At 36.0% G+C, this 17,695-nt stretch overlaps 1 protein-coding gene across 4 annotated transcripts in view; it reads left to right on the forward strand.

Moving 5' to 3' along the window:
* Nucleotides 1-17,695, forward strand: part of Opa1 (Opa1 mitochondrial dynamin like GTPase) — an 81,573-nt gene that overhangs the window by 34,191 nt on the left and 29,687 nt on the right. For all 4 annotated transcript variants that reach the window (XM_081737230.1, XM_081737229.1, XM_081737231.1 and 1 more), the window contains 7 exons: nt 2,341-2,504; nt 4,791-4,929; nt 7,001-7,126; nt 12,859-12,994; nt 13,463-13,557; nt 16,011-16,156; nt 17,515-17,676. In XM_081737230.1, coding sequence (XP_081593356.1) covers nt 2,341-2,504; nt 4,791-4,929; nt 7,001-7,126; nt 12,859-12,994; nt 13,463-13,557; nt 16,011-16,156; nt 17,515-17,676 — 968 coding nt within the window. The remainder of the gene's footprint in view (nt 1-2,340; nt 2,505-4,790; nt 4,930-7,000; nt 7,127-12,858; nt 12,995-13,462; nt 13,558-16,010; nt 16,157-17,514; nt 17,677-17,695) is intronic.

A 17,695-nucleotide genomic window follows, 5' to 3' on the forward strand; every position in this document is an offset into this window, starting at 1 on the left:
CTGTCGTGTTTTTAACATACCGTATTTGCGCGAATATAGGCCGCACTTTTTTTCCTAAATTTTGGATAGAAAAATCATGTGGTGTGACCTATAGTCGAGATTTTTCCCCTCAAATAATAAAGCGTCAATTTCAAAGTGACATGTACACGTATCTTCTGGGTTGAAATTAATATCATTATAATTTACTACAGTTACTTTTATAAACCATCAAAGACTTAAGAAGATAATAGCAGAAAAAAATACCTTGTTCCCAAAAATTGCCACCTTAATTGGGTACAGATAACACCTTATACTGGTACAATTATCACTTGTACACTCAATACTGTTATTAATAGGAGTACGTACCTTTGTTATACAGTATGTATAACATATACGGTACATTCATATAGAGTAGCTGTTCTTGAAAAAAGAAAAGCAACTTTGTTTAGCAAAACTGCGTCGACTTGGATGTAGCCATTCAAAATAAGCACAGTCATTTTCCACCATCTCAGCATTACCAGCGTCTGATTCTTCACCCTCTAGATCAGCGTTTCCCAACCTTTTTCAACTTGCGGCACACTACGGGTATAACTTTAATTCTCGCGGCACACTCACTCATAGATTATGTATTTGTAATTATAAAATACCGTGGTATTTTTTTCTGTGATTACTGATCTTCTTCTCACAGACAAAAAGCTCGATCACTGGTTTTCCCCCGTGGTAAATCATTATGCTTATTTTTTTATTGTAATTTAAAAATAGAAAACAATTGCAATGTAATGTTGGACTCAGGTTTTTACATACAATTTCTTTTTCGAAAACTGTATCCAACTTTTCACTAAGATAGAAGATCACTAAATAACGAACGAGCAAACAAATCTCTTGATCTTTTAAAAGACTAATGTAGGTAAGTTATGTGTATGTTTGGTTTGTCGAAAAGATTGAATGATATTTTAAAACTAGCAGCGTTCACCCCGCTTCGCTGCGGTCACCCCGGAACGCAATAAACTTTGTTACTTAGATAATTTTTACTTTTTCGCTTTCAAGTGATATGATAAAAACCATAGAAGATTGCAGTAAATCTTAACATTATATCGCCTGTCATTTATGTTAACCCGCCCCGCTTCGCTGCGGTCATCCCGGTGCTGGCATATTGTAAAAGTGTCTGTAAAAATAAGCAAATCAATTAAAAAATTTTAAACAGAAGATTCAAGCTATTTTCCGCTGTATATCGCCTGTCATTTATGTTAACCCGCCGAGTGACACGGTCATGCGGGTTGCATATAAATACGTTTATTTTTACCTATGATGAACTAATAACAAAGGATTTGTACGTTATGGACACCTGAATGGTCAATTATCTCAAGACACTGGTAATTAAAAATTAAAGTGATATGATAAAAACCATCTAGGGTCCAAATCCTAATAACCCCCCAAAAATGAAAGAAATTGGTTCAGCCGTATTAGCGTGATGAGCGGACAAAATTTTGTACGTTCTCTTTTATATATATAGATTTCAAGTTACAAAATAGACTGCAACAATAAAGAAGCAATAATGGTCATAAAATGATAACAAATACTTTCTTCAACATTAAAAATGTACAGAAAAGCAACAAGGTCTGAAACTTGAAATTCGTAGATTCGTAGTAGAGGTCCTAATTTTTCCCTATGTCTTGCAATTTGATTGCTATGGAATTAATAATTTTATTTCGATTTCCTCGCGGCACACCAGCGGCTCATTCACGGCACACCAGTGTGCCGCGGCACACCGGTTGGGAAACGCTGCTCTAGATAATCCAAAATGCTGCTCAGTCATCATCACAAAGGAGGTAATCTTCAGTCTCATCAGGATTATTGGAAATTCCAGTTGTTTTTTTTTTAACTTTTCATGGCAAGTTCTTCCGATATTGACCGCCAAGCAGCCAAAATCCAACGGCATATTGTGACAAAAATGCAAGTGCGTGTTGCAAACAGCCTCCTGGCGTCACGTTGTCCTGTAAGTTCTTTTGTTCATGATGTAATTTCTATAGAATTGTCTTACACTAGCTTTGAATGGATGACTGATACACATATCCAAAACTGTAACACACAACTTCCTAGTAAATTTAATAGTGCGGCCTATATTTGAGATTTACTTTTTCTATAATCTCTTGTCGAAAGTAGCGGCTTATATTCGCGCAAATGCGGTAACTTGGAAAATTTAAAGAAATTATTCAATAAGAATTTATAGTTTTTTGTTGGTCACAGTATTTTAAACATTTTAATAATAAATTCCCCACTGCGCAAAATATCTTCAGAGATCCTAAAATGTATGGGCCACTCTAGTTTAGTGGTTAACATTTAGTTTTCTTTCCTTTTCAGAAATCTCTAATCGACATGTATTCGGATGTTTTGGATGAATTAAGTGACTACGATTCTAGTTACAATACTCAAGATCACCTTCCGCGAGTTGTAGTGGTTGGAGATCAAAGTTCGGGTAAAACATCTGTCTTGGAAATGGTAGCTCAAGCTCGGATATTTCCCAGGTGAGCAATTTTTGTTTGGTGTTACAGTTTATGAAATAGAGTTTATTTCATTATTTTTTTTTGGGGGGGGGGGGTAATAAAATACGAAGATTAAGTATCCATTAAGTGGACGTAAGTATCTGTTGAAGTGCTAAAGAGAAACTCCATTTCAAGCTTTTTCATTTGATTCTATCGTCTTTTATTTATTTAATTTTTCTTTCTTAAAAAACAACGACGAATAGTATATATCGAACGCGATCGTTGAAACTTATCCAATGTTAGCCAAACTCGACATAGTAGTAGACCTTGATGAACTTAGTGCGCATAGGGAATTTTAAAAAAATGAAATGAAATCTTTAAGTTTTACGTTCCACGTTTATGCCGGTTAGGCTACAGGAGACGGTGATTATGAGAAATGAATGAAAATGGTGGAATGACGAAAGTGGGAGGAAACAGGAGAACCCCGAGAAAACCAACGAGCCGGTGTTTGTCCACCACAAAGTCCATATGGCGCAAGCTGGGGTCGAACCAGGGACCCCAAGCACCGGAGGTGAACGCTTTACCACTGAGCCACTGCGCCCCCCAACATAGGAAATATTATAATGATGTAAAAGTTGTTGGTTCCTGAGTTACGGGGTTTGAATGTACTTGGGATCTGAACCACTCTAGTCCCATCGATGCTGTCCCACTGGTAATCGAACTCGGGATCTCGTGCACCAGAAGTGGCACCACTTGTTCTAGCAATTAAGTTAAGGGGAGGGCTAATTATCCTCTGATAAATATGTTGAATACGCATGTCTTTATTGTACCATTCTGTACAAAGTGCTCTTTATTTTATTGCTGTCAATAATGAATAGGGAAATTTTATGTTAAAAATTCATCCTTTATTTTGCTATGCTCTCGAAAGTATTACTAACTTATTAAGGGTCGATTAAAGCTTAAAAATAAAAAAATAAATAAAAATTAAAAAGAAAACCTTCGTTATCAAATTTCATTGCCGTATCAAACTCAATTTTACGTTTAAAAAAAATTATTAAAAGTTACTGGGTATTGTGCTTTTTTTTTTTTTTTTTTTTTTTTTTTTAAACCAACAGTTGAAAAGAAAGAAAATATACTTTCATCAAACATTTCGCGAGTTATTCCCATATATAAAGCAAAAGGTGTCTCAGGTGACTTCAAAAAATAATCTTTCACATGCAATCTAACTCACTCTACTGGTCTGTGGAACCCGAAGATTTATTGCCATGTTCACAAAAAGCTCTCCATTGACTTCCGTCCTTAGCCAACTGGATCCAGTTTCTACTTTGTATTCCTATTTCTGCGAATCCATCCTCATATTGTCCTCCCATCTTCGTCTAGGTCTTCCTAATGGTAGTTTTTCGATCGGATTTCCAGTTAAAACGTTCCTACTTTCTTCTATCGTGTCACATGTGATCCAATTTACGAGATAATATTGGTTACATTATCTACATGTGTTTACAATTATGCGGCCAATTTACGCATTTTTTAAGTTTTGTTTTTGTTTCTTTAATAGACGAAACTCAAATTTTAGAGTTGACTGTATATTGAAAAATGTGAATTTGATAATTACGAACATGGAGTGCTTTCCTAACAGCGTCGTTGTTCTTGATACTTGAGAAAACGGTTTCGGTGTGTATTACCCGTTTCATCAAATAGCAGATATTCCATGTAAATCCGTTCCTAATTCGTAAGCCAGTATTTTCATTTCAGTTACAAATTAAGGTCTGGATGTGCGCAGTAGACTCGGGTTTGAATACCGAGAAAAGCTTATATGGTTTGGTTTCCACGTTAAGCTGTATATCCACATCTCATTTAGCCTTGGTGCTAAACAGGACGCTAAACTCCAAATCAATCAATCAACTAACCTGCTGGATGTGTAAAATTGTTTTCCAGTGTTTAAGTTTAGTATAGTATTTACTTCATTCCAATTCATTATTGTAAATGCTTCATTCGTGAAAAGAATGTAAAAATGACGATTCATTCCAGTAAATATTGTATAAATAGCAGTCGAAAAAGCAAGGAAAATTAGATTTCCGATACTATTTACAAATTAACCACGTATTCATGATAATGCGCATTAGAAGTCAGCGTTGCTTAAGTCCAACTTTAGGCAAGTAACAAAAACAAAGACACAAGTGGTTAGCTGAGCACTCTCTTTTTGTTAATTAGTAGCATTCCTCGGTTGCGTACTCTGTTAGAGTAAATTTGTTCTTAATTATTCATTATTTTTTGTAGTTTTGTGGTGTGATATTTGTAGTTACGTTTGTGGTACTTGTTTATCCTTAGAGGTGCAGGTGAAATGATGACGAGAGCTCCAGTGAAAGTAACCCTTAGTGAAGGGCCATATCATATAGCCCAGTTTAAAGATAGTAGTCGAGAATTTGATCTCACGAAAGAAAGTGATCTTGCGGATCTTCGGAGGGAGGTAAGTGTATTCAGTGGGAATTTAAGGTAATTAAGTTTTAGTTACGTAGTTTAATTAATATATATTACTAACTAGAAAAGAGTGAAAATATTATCATATAACACTAAAAACAGTGCACTATTGACATTTACATTAGCGCTTCATGAGTTAGGTAGGGGAGGAAGTAGAAGCAAAGCACAGAAAGATAGTTGTGAAGCAGTGGGGCATTTTGAAATGCCCAACTGGAGTCTTCATTAGTGTTTAGCACAAACATTTATTGTGTACAGTATCCAGTGTTGTGAGATATTTTTTTTCTTTTCTTTCTTATATTCTGATAAGTAATTTGCTTTATACTTCTTTTCAAGCGGGAAGTACCATCTATAGGTATGATTGTATCAAAGAAATGGACAATTTTTTTTTTCACAGTCCAACGGAAAAAAAATGCAGTATCTTAGCTGAGGGCTTCATGATAAAAAGTTTGTAATGAGGCAGACTTTTTGAATCAGTCACTTCTTTCTTCAACTTGCCTACCTTCTTCTTCTTTCACCTCTGGTGCTAGAGGTCTCTAATTCGGTCCCAGTTCATGTTTTTTTGATAACATCGTGTCCATATGTTTTCCCTAGGTTCCCTGATTTCCTTTCACATTCTCATTCTACCAGTTCTTTTACAATTGTTCACTTTCTTTGATGATGATGATGATGATGTAGTAGTAGTAGTAGTAGTAGTAGTAGTAGTAACTACTACTACAAGGATTCATTAAGTGTGTGCAATATTGACATAGTGAATCTTTTATTACGTCTAGATCACGTGACTACAGGAGTTCAAGCAGAGGAAGATGCTTGGTAGCTCGGGTATACATAGTGGTAGTTTGTGCAGTGGTGCGTTCCGTGGTTTGAGTGCCACGAAGATAAACGTGCAACACAGCATAATTCGAGTACTTTCGCTTTACGAGTTTGAACCAAGTCATAATGCTGTTGGAAGCAATCCAAAACCTTTATTGTGTGAGAGGTGAAATAATGATGAGAGATTCAGTAAAAGTAAATCTTACTGAGGTAGGAAAGGAAAATCATAGATTCCGGGCTTGATGCGCCAGGTCGTAGACCCAAATTCAAAGACTGGCACTCGGAGATTATCAGGCGAGTTCACTATCTCAGAATGTAGTATGATTTGTCATCTACACGACCTCACTGAGAGCTTGCAGAGCTGCCGATTTATTCCTCGCGAATTGACGTTAACTTAAATAGAGAGACGAGTATATACGTGAAAGAACTTTTGGAGAACTCATATCAAGAGAATAATAACATGCAAGAACAGGTGTATATTATTCCGAATTCCTAACCTGCCTGAGCAGTGGTTAAACAAGAATCAGTTGGAACTTGTCGCAACAACGGGCATTTCCACAAGGTCTGGAGAATTATGAGAGAATAATTTAGAAGTAGTTCGTTCCGAACGGTTGTATTATCAACGCCAACCTGCATTCGGAAAGGATGTATGCAAGTGTGTGTCAAAAGTATCCTTTATTGTTGAATAGAAATGGAATCCTGTTGCAACGAAACATCGAAAAATCTCTACTTCTTGCGTGAGCTGGAGTGAGCAACAAGAACTTGAAGGAATTGAACTGATGCCCCAACCAGCGTATCGTCGGAATTTGCACCCTTATAGTATTACTTGTTCGATCCGTTCGTCATTTTCTGCGTTCACGGTTCTTCAAGAACAAAGAGGAGGTAGAAGCTACAGTGCAGAAGTTCTTTGCCTTAGGCAAGATATCGGCGTAGAGTCTAAGTACTGGTCGAAAAGTACCTGCGAACATTGCAGCGTGATAGCCTCTCTTCTGACGCTAGACAACTTTTTTTTTTTTCCTAATTTGAACATAAGACAAATAAATGACTGAAACATTGAAAAACTTTTGATTCATCCTTGGATTGTTATTGTTTTCATATTGTGGAACTTTGGAGATACGGCCATTATTGTCACTGTAAGTTTGTCACTGGTATAAAGCAGTCATTTTATATGAATGCAAAGGAACCAACTTGGACAAGTTTCAACATACTATGTTGTTTTAGTATTTAAATACTGTATTCCGTTTTCCCAGGTAGAAATTCGAATGAAGAACAGCGTGAGGAGTGGGAAAACCGTTAGCAACGAAGTAATATCGATGACAGTCAAGGGTCCTGGACTGCAGCGAATGGTTTTGGTGGATTTGCCTGGAATTATAAGCGTAAGTTAACAAGTTCTGTAATACATAAATTATGTTATTTTTCATTGTACGATGCTGCTCTATAGTTATTAGAAACAATGAAAAATACAAGTAAATGGAGAAAATAACTGATTTTGCTCACATCAGATTCTATATCACTATCAACGCACAAAACATACAAGCAAATTAATTAAGATTTTAAAAATATGAAATCAGAGGTTAGTAGAAAAGTGTACACTCGTATAGGGTTGTGGAATAAAACTTGTGAATTGTGCCAATACAATATCGTTATCTTTTTATTTTCCAAATAGTTAGTGTGCTAGGCTTTATTGCTTGTAGTCTAGATTTTGGTTATACATGGCAGTTTAGCTATTCTTAACCTATAAAGCATAAACGAAGAAGACCTGAAAAATGAACAAGTTATAGCTGTACAAGAAAAATGAACAAGTTATGGTTACCGACTAACATAATAATCAATTAGAATTCTCGATGTAACCGACTAACGTCAGTGAATTGCGTAAAGCAAACCCAAATCATCACATCATTCTCCACCACCACAACGCCAGTTTCCCCTGAGTACACCAAACTGTTGGTTTTCTGTCCAGCAAAAATTCCGAGTTAATGACTTATTTACTGTACTAACCTGACTTAACACCTTACTTACCACTCGGCACTACAGTCCTATGTGGGTCTTGGCCTCCTCAACTATTAGTCTCCATTCGTCTTGGTCCTTCAGTCTGTTAGCCCATCCTTTTATCTTCATCTTTTCTAGATCTCTCCTTACATCGTCAATCCATCGCGACTTGGGTCTTCCTCTTCCTCTGTTTGTATATATTCTTTCGTGCAGAACTTTCTTCGGCAGTTTGTCAACTGTCATTCTTTTCCACATGTCCAAATCATCTTAACCGCTGAGCCGTAATGAACCTAACTATATCCTGATTCTCCAGTATTTGAGCTATTTCCTCATTAGTTCTTCTTCATTCGTCGCCCTCTTTCACGGGTCCGTAAAGTTTTCTTATAATTTTTGTTTCAAATATCCTGAGCATGTTCTTATTCCACTTCGTCATGGTCCATACTTCCGCCCCGTAGGTTATTACCGGCCGAATCATTGTTTTATAAATCTTCATTTTTGTGCCCTTACTAATTAATTTATTCTTCAGCAGCTGCAGGTTACAATAGAATGCTTTGTTCTCTGCTTGTATTCTTTCCTGTACTGTATCACTCATTCCGTTTTGATTGTTTAGTGTCATACCTAGATATTTAAAACTTCTTGCAGCCTGGAAGATCTTGTTTTCTATCTTCAATTCCATTATGTTTTTTTCTTTCATTTTTGTGAATATTATCATGTACTTAGTTTTTCCTACGTTGAATCTTAATCCCATTTTTCCAGCCCCTTTTTCCAATTTGATGTGTACCTGTTTCACTTCTCTTTCAGTTCTCGCTGTAATTGTAACATCATCTGCGTAGGCTAATATCTGGCTCAGTTTGGTGAATATGGTTTCCCGTTTGTCTATTTTATTTATTGCTCTATATAATGCTATATTGAATAGTGTGTTCGAGAGACCATCTCCCTGTTTACTCCACCATTATATTCAAATGAGTCTTTCATATTGTCTCCTATTTTCACCTTGGCTTTTGTCTGTTCCATTGTCATTTCTGTTAATCGCACCAATTTTCTAGGTATGCCAAATTCCTTCAACGTGTTAATCAGGGTCGTTCTATTAATGCTGTCGAAAGCACTCTTAAAATCTATAAATAACATATGGAAAGTAACATTATGTTCATGATGCTTCTCTACTATTTGTTTTAATGTAACTAACTGATCCATTGTGCTTCTGTTGGGCCTAAACCCTGCTTGATATTCCCCAGTTATTTTCTCAGAGTACTTTCGCAGTCTTTCGTTTATTACAGTGGACATTATTTTTTATGCTATATTAAGTAATGTGATTCCTCTATAGTTTGCGCAATCCAACCTGTCACCTTTCTTGTGTATTGAACATATTAGTTCCACTTTCCAGCTGCTGGGCATCCTTTCTTCCTCCCATATCACTTTTATAAGCTTGTGAATTTCTTATTTAACTTCAGGTGCGGAATATTTAACCATTTCTGCGATGATGTCTTCGCCGGGTGCTCGATTATTTCTCAGTTTTTTAATTGCTGCTCATATTTCTTCCTCAGTTGGGTTTGCTACTCCTTCTTCCTCGTCGTGTTGTGTTTCGTATAGTTTCTGCTCTTCATCTTGTTGGTCGTCCCTTATCTCTTCTATATTCAGCTGTTCACGGAAGTACTCGGTCCATCTTTCCATTACTTTATCCTCTTCCACTACCTTCCCATTTTTATCTCTTCAACCTGTATTCCTAGGCTAATATCCCTTCAGCATTATATTTATTACTGCATAGAGCTTTCTTATTTCATTCTCGATTTAGTTGCTCGATCTCTTCTAGGTTTGTTTTAAGCTATCCCTGTTTTTCCTCCTGCAAATGTTATTTGCTTTATGTCGCAGTTCTATATACTTTTCATAATTTCCTCTTGTTTCTCTGTGAAGCATTTTCTTCCTTGCTTTATTCTTTTGTTATTATCTCTCTACATTCATCATCAAACCAGTGCCTATTCGGTGTTTTGTTTTGTCTTCCTATCACTTCTTCTGCTGTCTCCTTTAACACCACTTCAATCGCCTTCCACCTTTGTTGCACATGTTCTGCCTTTTCTTCCAACTTACTGCCTCTTATTCTTTTCCTTGTTGTCATTTTATACTTTTCCTTAATTTATTCATCTTTATTGTAAGTTATCGATGTTCCATTTCCTTCTTTTTTTGCCCTTTATCCCGTGCCATTTGCCTTATTCTCGCTTTTACCTTAGCTCTCACTACATAATGATCTGAATCACAATTTGGGCCTCGACAGCTTCTCACATCCATAATTGAGGTGGCACATCTTCTGTTTACCAATACATGATCTATTTGGTTTATTGTATTATTATCGGACGATTTCTATGTTCCAAGATGAATGTCTTTGTATGGAAAGCATGTGCGTTGTATTAGCAGCTTATTTCTCTTAACGCAAACTGCCCTAGTTTGATCCCATTTTCATTGCTTTCTTCGTGAAGTGTATATCTACCCGCTACTTTTTCCAGAAACTCTTCCTTCCTGATTTTTGTGTTAGTCTCCTAAAATGATTAGCATGTCATATTTAGGTGTTTGGTTACAGACTTTCTCCAAGTTATCGAAAAATTCCTTTTTTCCTTCCTCCTCTGTTTCCTGTGTTGGGGCGTGTATCGAAACAAGTGTTATATTCTTAAATTTTCCTTTAATTCTTAGTTTGCATATACGTTCATTTACAGGTTCAAATTGTAAAATAATTATTTCTCACTAGTCTCATCCTGACCATAAATCCCACTCCACACTGCCCTGTTTGCTCTACTGTTTTATATACATCATAACATAGTCGGGTTTGTCAATCCTTGAACTACCTTTTCATCGAATTTCCTGCATCTCCACTATATCAATGTTAAATTTCCCTATTTCATCAGCAATCTCTTGCATTTACCTGGTTGCATCATTGTTCGTATATTCCATGTCTCAATAGCCATATCCTGCTCCGCCATCGTCTTAGTTCTCATCATTCTGTCTATCCGAGGCGTAAGTTGAGGTTTCTGAACTTGTTCTTTTTTTACAAAGTTGGGTTGTTAGCCCAACGCTTAACCCCCAACCAGGAGGACCAGGAGTTTTCTGTCAGGGTCCTCATCCCTTAGCCTTTGTAGATCCGTCTACTAACTGCAAGGCAGCAGTGATGGTTTTGGTCCACCCTGGAAATATCCTGTACCCATCATATCTGATGGGCGTTCCCCTATCCGCCACCTGGGGAGGCGCCTGGTAGGAGTCCAGCAACTCCCACCAAGTAACTTATTTTAGTTATTACATATGAAAAATAATATATGTGGTGAATGATTGTGTCGCTTGAAGCAGCTGTTGAATTCGGAATAGCAGTCTCTGAGGTACTTCTGTAAACTGCTGTGAAAAATAAATACAGTAGGCTTAAACAAAGTCAAAGTTAATTTAATCATAGAAAGGTCTATGTTTCCGAATTTTATAATAACGGAGCACTAGAGCCATTGCTAGTTGTAGTTTGCAGAAACTTTTTTTTTGAATTATTATTATTATTATTATTATTATTATTATTAATCAGTGGATGCAGAAAGGAGTAAATAAATAAATTTTTATTAGTCCCTGGTTCGATTTCCGGTGGGGAGACTTTGTGGAAGAAATGTAACAGCCTTTTCATGCAAGCCACCCTTATTGAGGTATTTCCTGGGTTTTCCACATTCATACCAAGCAGATGCCGGGATAGTACCTAATATACAAGTCCCAGGACGCTTTCTTCTCCGTGTCATTTTGTCTTCCCCCGTTTCCAGATAGTGTGCTCGCCGAGGGATGTCATTCCTTATGCATGACGGGCTTAAAGTCATAGATGTCGGTAAGGCACAAAAATATGTATAAATAAATTATTATTATCAGTATTATTATTGGCTTTTTTTTTCTTGGGGAAGTATCGGAAGAGACAGTATTAGATGCAAAGGTAACAGATAAATATTTGTATGATCTGATAGTAAAGGTTGGAAACGCGTTGACAGGGGTGCCAATCCCCCCCCCCCCCCCCCCGAATTAACAAAGTATCTCCTCACATTTAATTTTACATCTCTTCTTATCACAACGAGTGAGATCATTGATTTAAAAAAAAAAAAAAGACTCAATACAGGTTGCAATCACATACGCTTTAAACTTAAATATAGTTTATTTGAATTTAAAATTGACAATTAATCTTTGTACACTTTAGGATTTTCATTTTGTAAGGCAAAAAATAAAATGTAAAATTTTTGCAGACTTTGCTCATGCCCCGAGTCTCAGTGATGTAAAAGATACATATAACAAATTTCAACAAGATTGGATAATATTTAGGGGTTGCACACTTTGATCAGTTTTGTAAAAGTAGGAAAAATACTGTGTTAATTACTTTTTTTTCATTTTTTAATTACTTTTATGTTAAAAACTAGACATTACAAACTTATAATACTAAAACTAGACACGAAGATTAATAGGTGGTGTGATAGGCGAAATATGTGTTATATTAATCAACTTTGAGTGATGTAATACCTTCTTTTGTTCGCTAGATGATGACTTTCCTGTGATGCTCGACTATCCTCAACAAGATTTTTTTTGTTGTTCGTCCCCGACTTTAAACTTTTATTTTTTTTTTATCAGAGCAATTCCTTTTCTCCGATACGCATAATTTTTTTTTTTTTGTTTTTTAATTGATCTAAAATTCCCTATACACCTCGATATTCACTTATAATCAGTATTTTACTGATTTATTTTTTACATGTATGTTTATGTTAAAATTAGCCTTTATTTAGGAATATTTTTATATTTATTTTTATTTTTTTTATTTATTTATTTATATTTTTTTTTTTTGTCTTTGCGTGAAATGAGGCAATTTTAATTATTTTACATTAAAAAAATTCCCCCCCAAAATTTTAATGACGTAATTGGCATCATGTTCCCCCCTTATTGGCACCCCTGGTTGTGCCAAGTACCTAATAGAACAACAGAGTGAACAGTTTCTATTTTTTGTGTATCATTCGCTGGCCTGCTTGTATTCAAAGGTTGAAATGATGTAGAAGTTATAAAATGGTAAAATAGAATGTATAAAGCTCAAAGTATTTTTAAAAGTAAGAGATCCATTCTTCGTTCGTTCCAGACGGTTACGTACGACATGCATGAAGATACGAAGGATGCCATTAAGCAGATGTCACAAATGTACATGTCGAATCCCAATGCAATTATCCTGTGCATCCAGGATGGATCAGTGGATGCTGAAAGGAGTAATGTCACTGGTAAAGTTCGAGTTATACTTACAGTTTCTCAATATAATCTTTTCTGATCCTATGTCGGACCTCCTTCGAGATGATCTCTCCAGTTCCGTCCATTGTCTGATCCTATCCGATACATTTCCTAATATACTACGAACTCTAGCCAACTAATAACCTAGATTGTATTTTTTTTTCTTCTCAGCAGGGTATATGCTTCTCAACTTAGTAAGTGATTTTTTTTCCCTCAAATTACAGCTATAGTAAACATACGAAGAAGAGACCAAAATCACTGTTGAAATACTGATAAGAGTTCTGATATCAGTGTTGCAATCTATAGAGCTGTTGATTTGTTATTATTAATTCAAACTCAAAGTTAATAGCTAGCTTAAGGCCATTATATTTAATTTGCTTGAATTTTAATTGAAGAAATACTGTATGTAATGAATGCTTAAATAAAATTTACGTGCACTATATATTTATTTTTCGTTATAGATCTTGTTAGTCAGATGGACCCTCAGGGTAAAAGAACAATTTTTGTTTTAACAAAAGTGGATCTTGCTGAAGAGAATATGACAAACCCAGACAGAGTAAGTATAACACAATTTCAGTGTTATATAAGGTGGTCGTGAATTAACTTCCTATTGAAAATTGTTTATAACTTTTTTTTAATACATAGCCAGTTTTCATGAAACAAAAATAATTTTGTTCCTTACAATGGTAGAATTGTTATGCTTTGCTAAAATTCTACATAAACATCACCATTATCCACTAGTTATTGTAAACGTTTGCGACAGACTTCTGCAGATTGTCCAGCGGTACGTTTGCAAGAACTTGGCCAATTCGCTCCTCCAATTTATCAAAAGTTTTTCGTTTTGTGCAATAAACTTTCTCTTCCACCAACCCTCAGAGGAAAAAGTCGCAGGCCGTTAGGTCAGGACTCCTTGCTGACCATTCAAGGAGGCCACGACGTCCCAACCGGCGTCCTGTAAAATGTGTATCGAACCACACACAGACAGGAGCGCGAAATGGGACAGAGCCCCATCTTCCATAAAGAATTAGGTCGTTGTAATTGTCCCACGTGGGTACAATACCGTGAACATAATCTTCAAGCATAGCAAGATTCCGTTCTATATTTGTGTGCCGAATGACGTAGAGAACCACAACTTTTGTGGATGTCATGCTACACCACACCGTGACCTTTAGGCGATGTTGGTTTTTTTTAACAACTCCCTTCGGATTCTCTCCTGCCCAGTAATAACAATGATGCCAGTTAAATCCCCAACATGATACATGGCTTTATCTGACCGCAAGATATAACTGAAAAGACCTTATCAGTCTTGATATCAAGCAAGCATCATCTTCCGTACTCCAACCGAAAATCACAGTCTTCCAGTGATAATTCCTCTCGTTAATGTGGTTTCAATAGACGAAAATTCAACTTTTCCTTCAGAACAGTTCGGACTGTGTGTCGGATTAAACCACTTACGTGAGATATCTATCTTTGTGATTTTTGAGGACTTCGAGTGAACATTTCCCAACCACTTGTACATTTTTCTCCGTCCTGGATGTTGGGGACCCGCTGTGTCTAATAATATCTACTTCTGAAACTGTATCCATTAGCATTAAATGGCAATTTCTTATGGTTTTTGAATAGGGGGCGCGGTGGCTCAGTAGTATAGCGTTCACCTCCGGGGCGTGGGATCCCTGGTTCGATCCCAGCTCGCTCCGTGTGGACTTTGTGGTGGACAAACACCGTGCTCGGGATTCTCCCGTTTCCTCTCTCACTTTTTTTATTCCACCATTTCACCCATTTCTTATCACCGTCTCCTTTAGCCTAACCGGCATAACCGTGGGACGTTAAACTTAAAGATTTCATTTCATTTCTTATGGTTTTTGCATCTGCCAAGGCAGAAAGTCCTTTCACACTTCACCACCATCTTTATACTTATACCACAGACTGCCATATTTCGTACCGGGATACCAGCTGAGCCCACTCAAGTGTGTCATGGTGCGCCACTGATACCTGCAGTGACATATATAAGATATTATGTAATAAATTCTACTAGCATCCGTGATAGGAAGGTCAATTGAATTAGACACATCTTGCGAAGAAATTGTCTTCTTCATACCACCGTAGAGAGAGAGATGGAAGGAAAGCAATAAATAGGAAAAAGAACACAACTGATCGATAATTTGAAAAATAGAAGAGAATTGGGAGTTAAAAGAGGAAGCTGAAGATCGAGAAACGTGGAAGAAACATTTCCAGGCGAAGAAAAGAAAGAAAGAAAGAAGAAAAAACTCGTTATTCTCAGGACCTGCGTACTTAATAGTATAATAATGATTGTAAGGAACAAAATACTTCTTGTTTCATGAAAATCAATTATTAAGTATTAAAAAATTATAAACAATTTTTCATAGGGAGTTAATTCCCGCCTACCCTATATATATATATTATGCACTGAAATCAAGCCATTCTTTTTTAATTTGTTACTCCATATAATACTTTGTCGCAATCAAGTTTAACACTCCAGACATAAACATTTATGTAATACACATTGAATCTCATTCGGATTCAATCCTTTGTATCAGAAACTTGTTAACTCCCTGCTGGTGAACCTCCAGTATAGAATAACTTCACATCAACCATTCATTTCGTTTGGTGTATGTTCGTAGCTAATTTCTTACTGCGCACGTGCTGTAGAAACTTGTAACCAAAAAGAGAGTTTTAATATTAGGCATAATGATAACGACATATTGTAATAATAGTATGAAACACATGTATCAATATTATTTATGTAATTCTGTGTGTAACTTGCTTTCTTCAAGGATGAAATTCAATTTTTTAAAGTTGTATAGAGCTCAGTTTTTAACACTCTATTGTTTGGGTTTAAATTTTTAAAAAAAAAAAAAGTTATAAATGTTTTATCAAGCAAAGACCCGGAAATCTTCCAACTCTTCTCGAGTGTGTAAAATAAATAAATATCTCGCAGGGTTTAGAGCCGTAGAACTGAAAATATCATTATGTTAATTTTATTTGCAGATAAAGAAGATCTTATCTGGTAAATTGTTTCCAATGAAAGCTTTAGGTTATTTTGCTGTTGTAACCGGCAGAGGGAATAAAGATGATTCCATACAAACTATCAAAGACTACGAAGAAAAGTTTTTCAGGAGTTCCAAACTTTTCAAGTAAGTATAAAATTATTATTTTTAAAATGTCTTCTTGAAAACCGTTACAAGGCTGAAAAGCGTTTCACATGTTTGTTCAAATTATGTTGGTAATTATGAAATGTCTAATTGTTGCAAGTTTTGTCTCAAACAAGGTTGACGTCATTACACGTATTGATTATTATTATTGATTGGTAACTTGCAGCATCTGAGGAGCTTGCATGCACCACAGTCTTCAACTAACCCCTTCGTCGTCACGTACGATTTTTCTGTTTTGATACCGTCCATCAATTGTAGCCTTCGCCCCTCCCTCTCTTTCCTTCCACTACACCCTGTAGGACGTCCTTCATACCTTTTCCGCCCAACCAATGTCTCCATCAGTTTCTCTTGCTCTTTTTAATTACATCTAAAATTAACACTTTCTCATTCGTTTTCCGCTCCGCCCAGAAAGTTCCCTCCATTCTTCTCTGCACATACATTTCGAAAGTTTCCAGTCTTTTTTCATTGCTTTTGCATATTCTCTATATTTCTGACCCGTTCAGTACAATACTCCACAGTACAGCACTTTGAGTCTTTTCTCGATCCTTTGTCCAATGAGCCACAAAATATACTTTTCTTCCTCCTAAATGCTTCTTTCACCATTCGTAATCTTGTTTCTATTTCACCTTAGCACGTCATACAATCACTAATAATACTACGTAGGTATTGAAAACTAGTTACCTTTTCTATTTTCTTCCCTTCTATATTTGACACCAAATCACTTCGTTCCAATCAACATGGTTTTTGTGTCTCTACTATTTATTTTCACCTCATATTCTTCACTACCCTTCCTAAAGTTTTCTACATTATATTGACTTTCTTTTTATATTCCACAAGAAGCGCCATATCATCTGCAAACTTTTTACCTCTTACCTAAATAGCATCTGCATTATGTAGGCTCTTTTTCACTATCTCTTCTAGGTAGATAAAACGTCTGCGAGAGACCTTGTCGAACTCTACTTCCAATTACACTGCCCTTTCATTTCTTCCCCTATTCTTGTTGGTTTATATATTAGTTTCTTATGAGTATTCGATCTTTCCATTCCGACTAAACCTTCTTTAAAGTCTGGGTTAGGTTGGAATTTTAAGCAAGGTAGCAAATGTAAAAGATTTTAGATATTTTAAGAAATAGATGTGCAAATCGTCCACATCACTCATATTCACTTATTCCAGTAACATTTTTTAAGTTGTAAGGTAAGGTTTAGACTTTTAAATATTAAATATACACTCTATAGCATGCATCAGTAAATAATTTTAAAAAATTAGATGCTACTTTTAATATTAATTCTGACGTGATGCAGTTGTTAAAAGAGACCAGAAAATGTGATCATTTCTTATAGAGATGGAGTAGTGTTATCGTCCCAAGTAACTACAAGGAACTTGAGTATGGCTGTGTCTGAATGTTTCTGGAAAATGGTTCGAGAAACAGTGGAACAGCAAGCAGATTCTTTCAAGGCCACACGCTTTAATTTAGAGACTGAGTGGAAAAACAATTTCCCAAGGTAAATTCCTATTTATTTA

This window comes from Thermobia domestica, chromosome 13 (assembly GCF_964235325.1).
Source record: "Thermobia domestica chromosome 13, izTheDome1.hap1.1, whole genome shotgun sequence".
In the NCBI taxonomy this organism is placed as follows: domain Eukaryota; kingdom Metazoa; phylum Arthropoda; class Insecta; order Zygentoma; family Lepismatidae; genus Thermobia; species Thermobia domestica.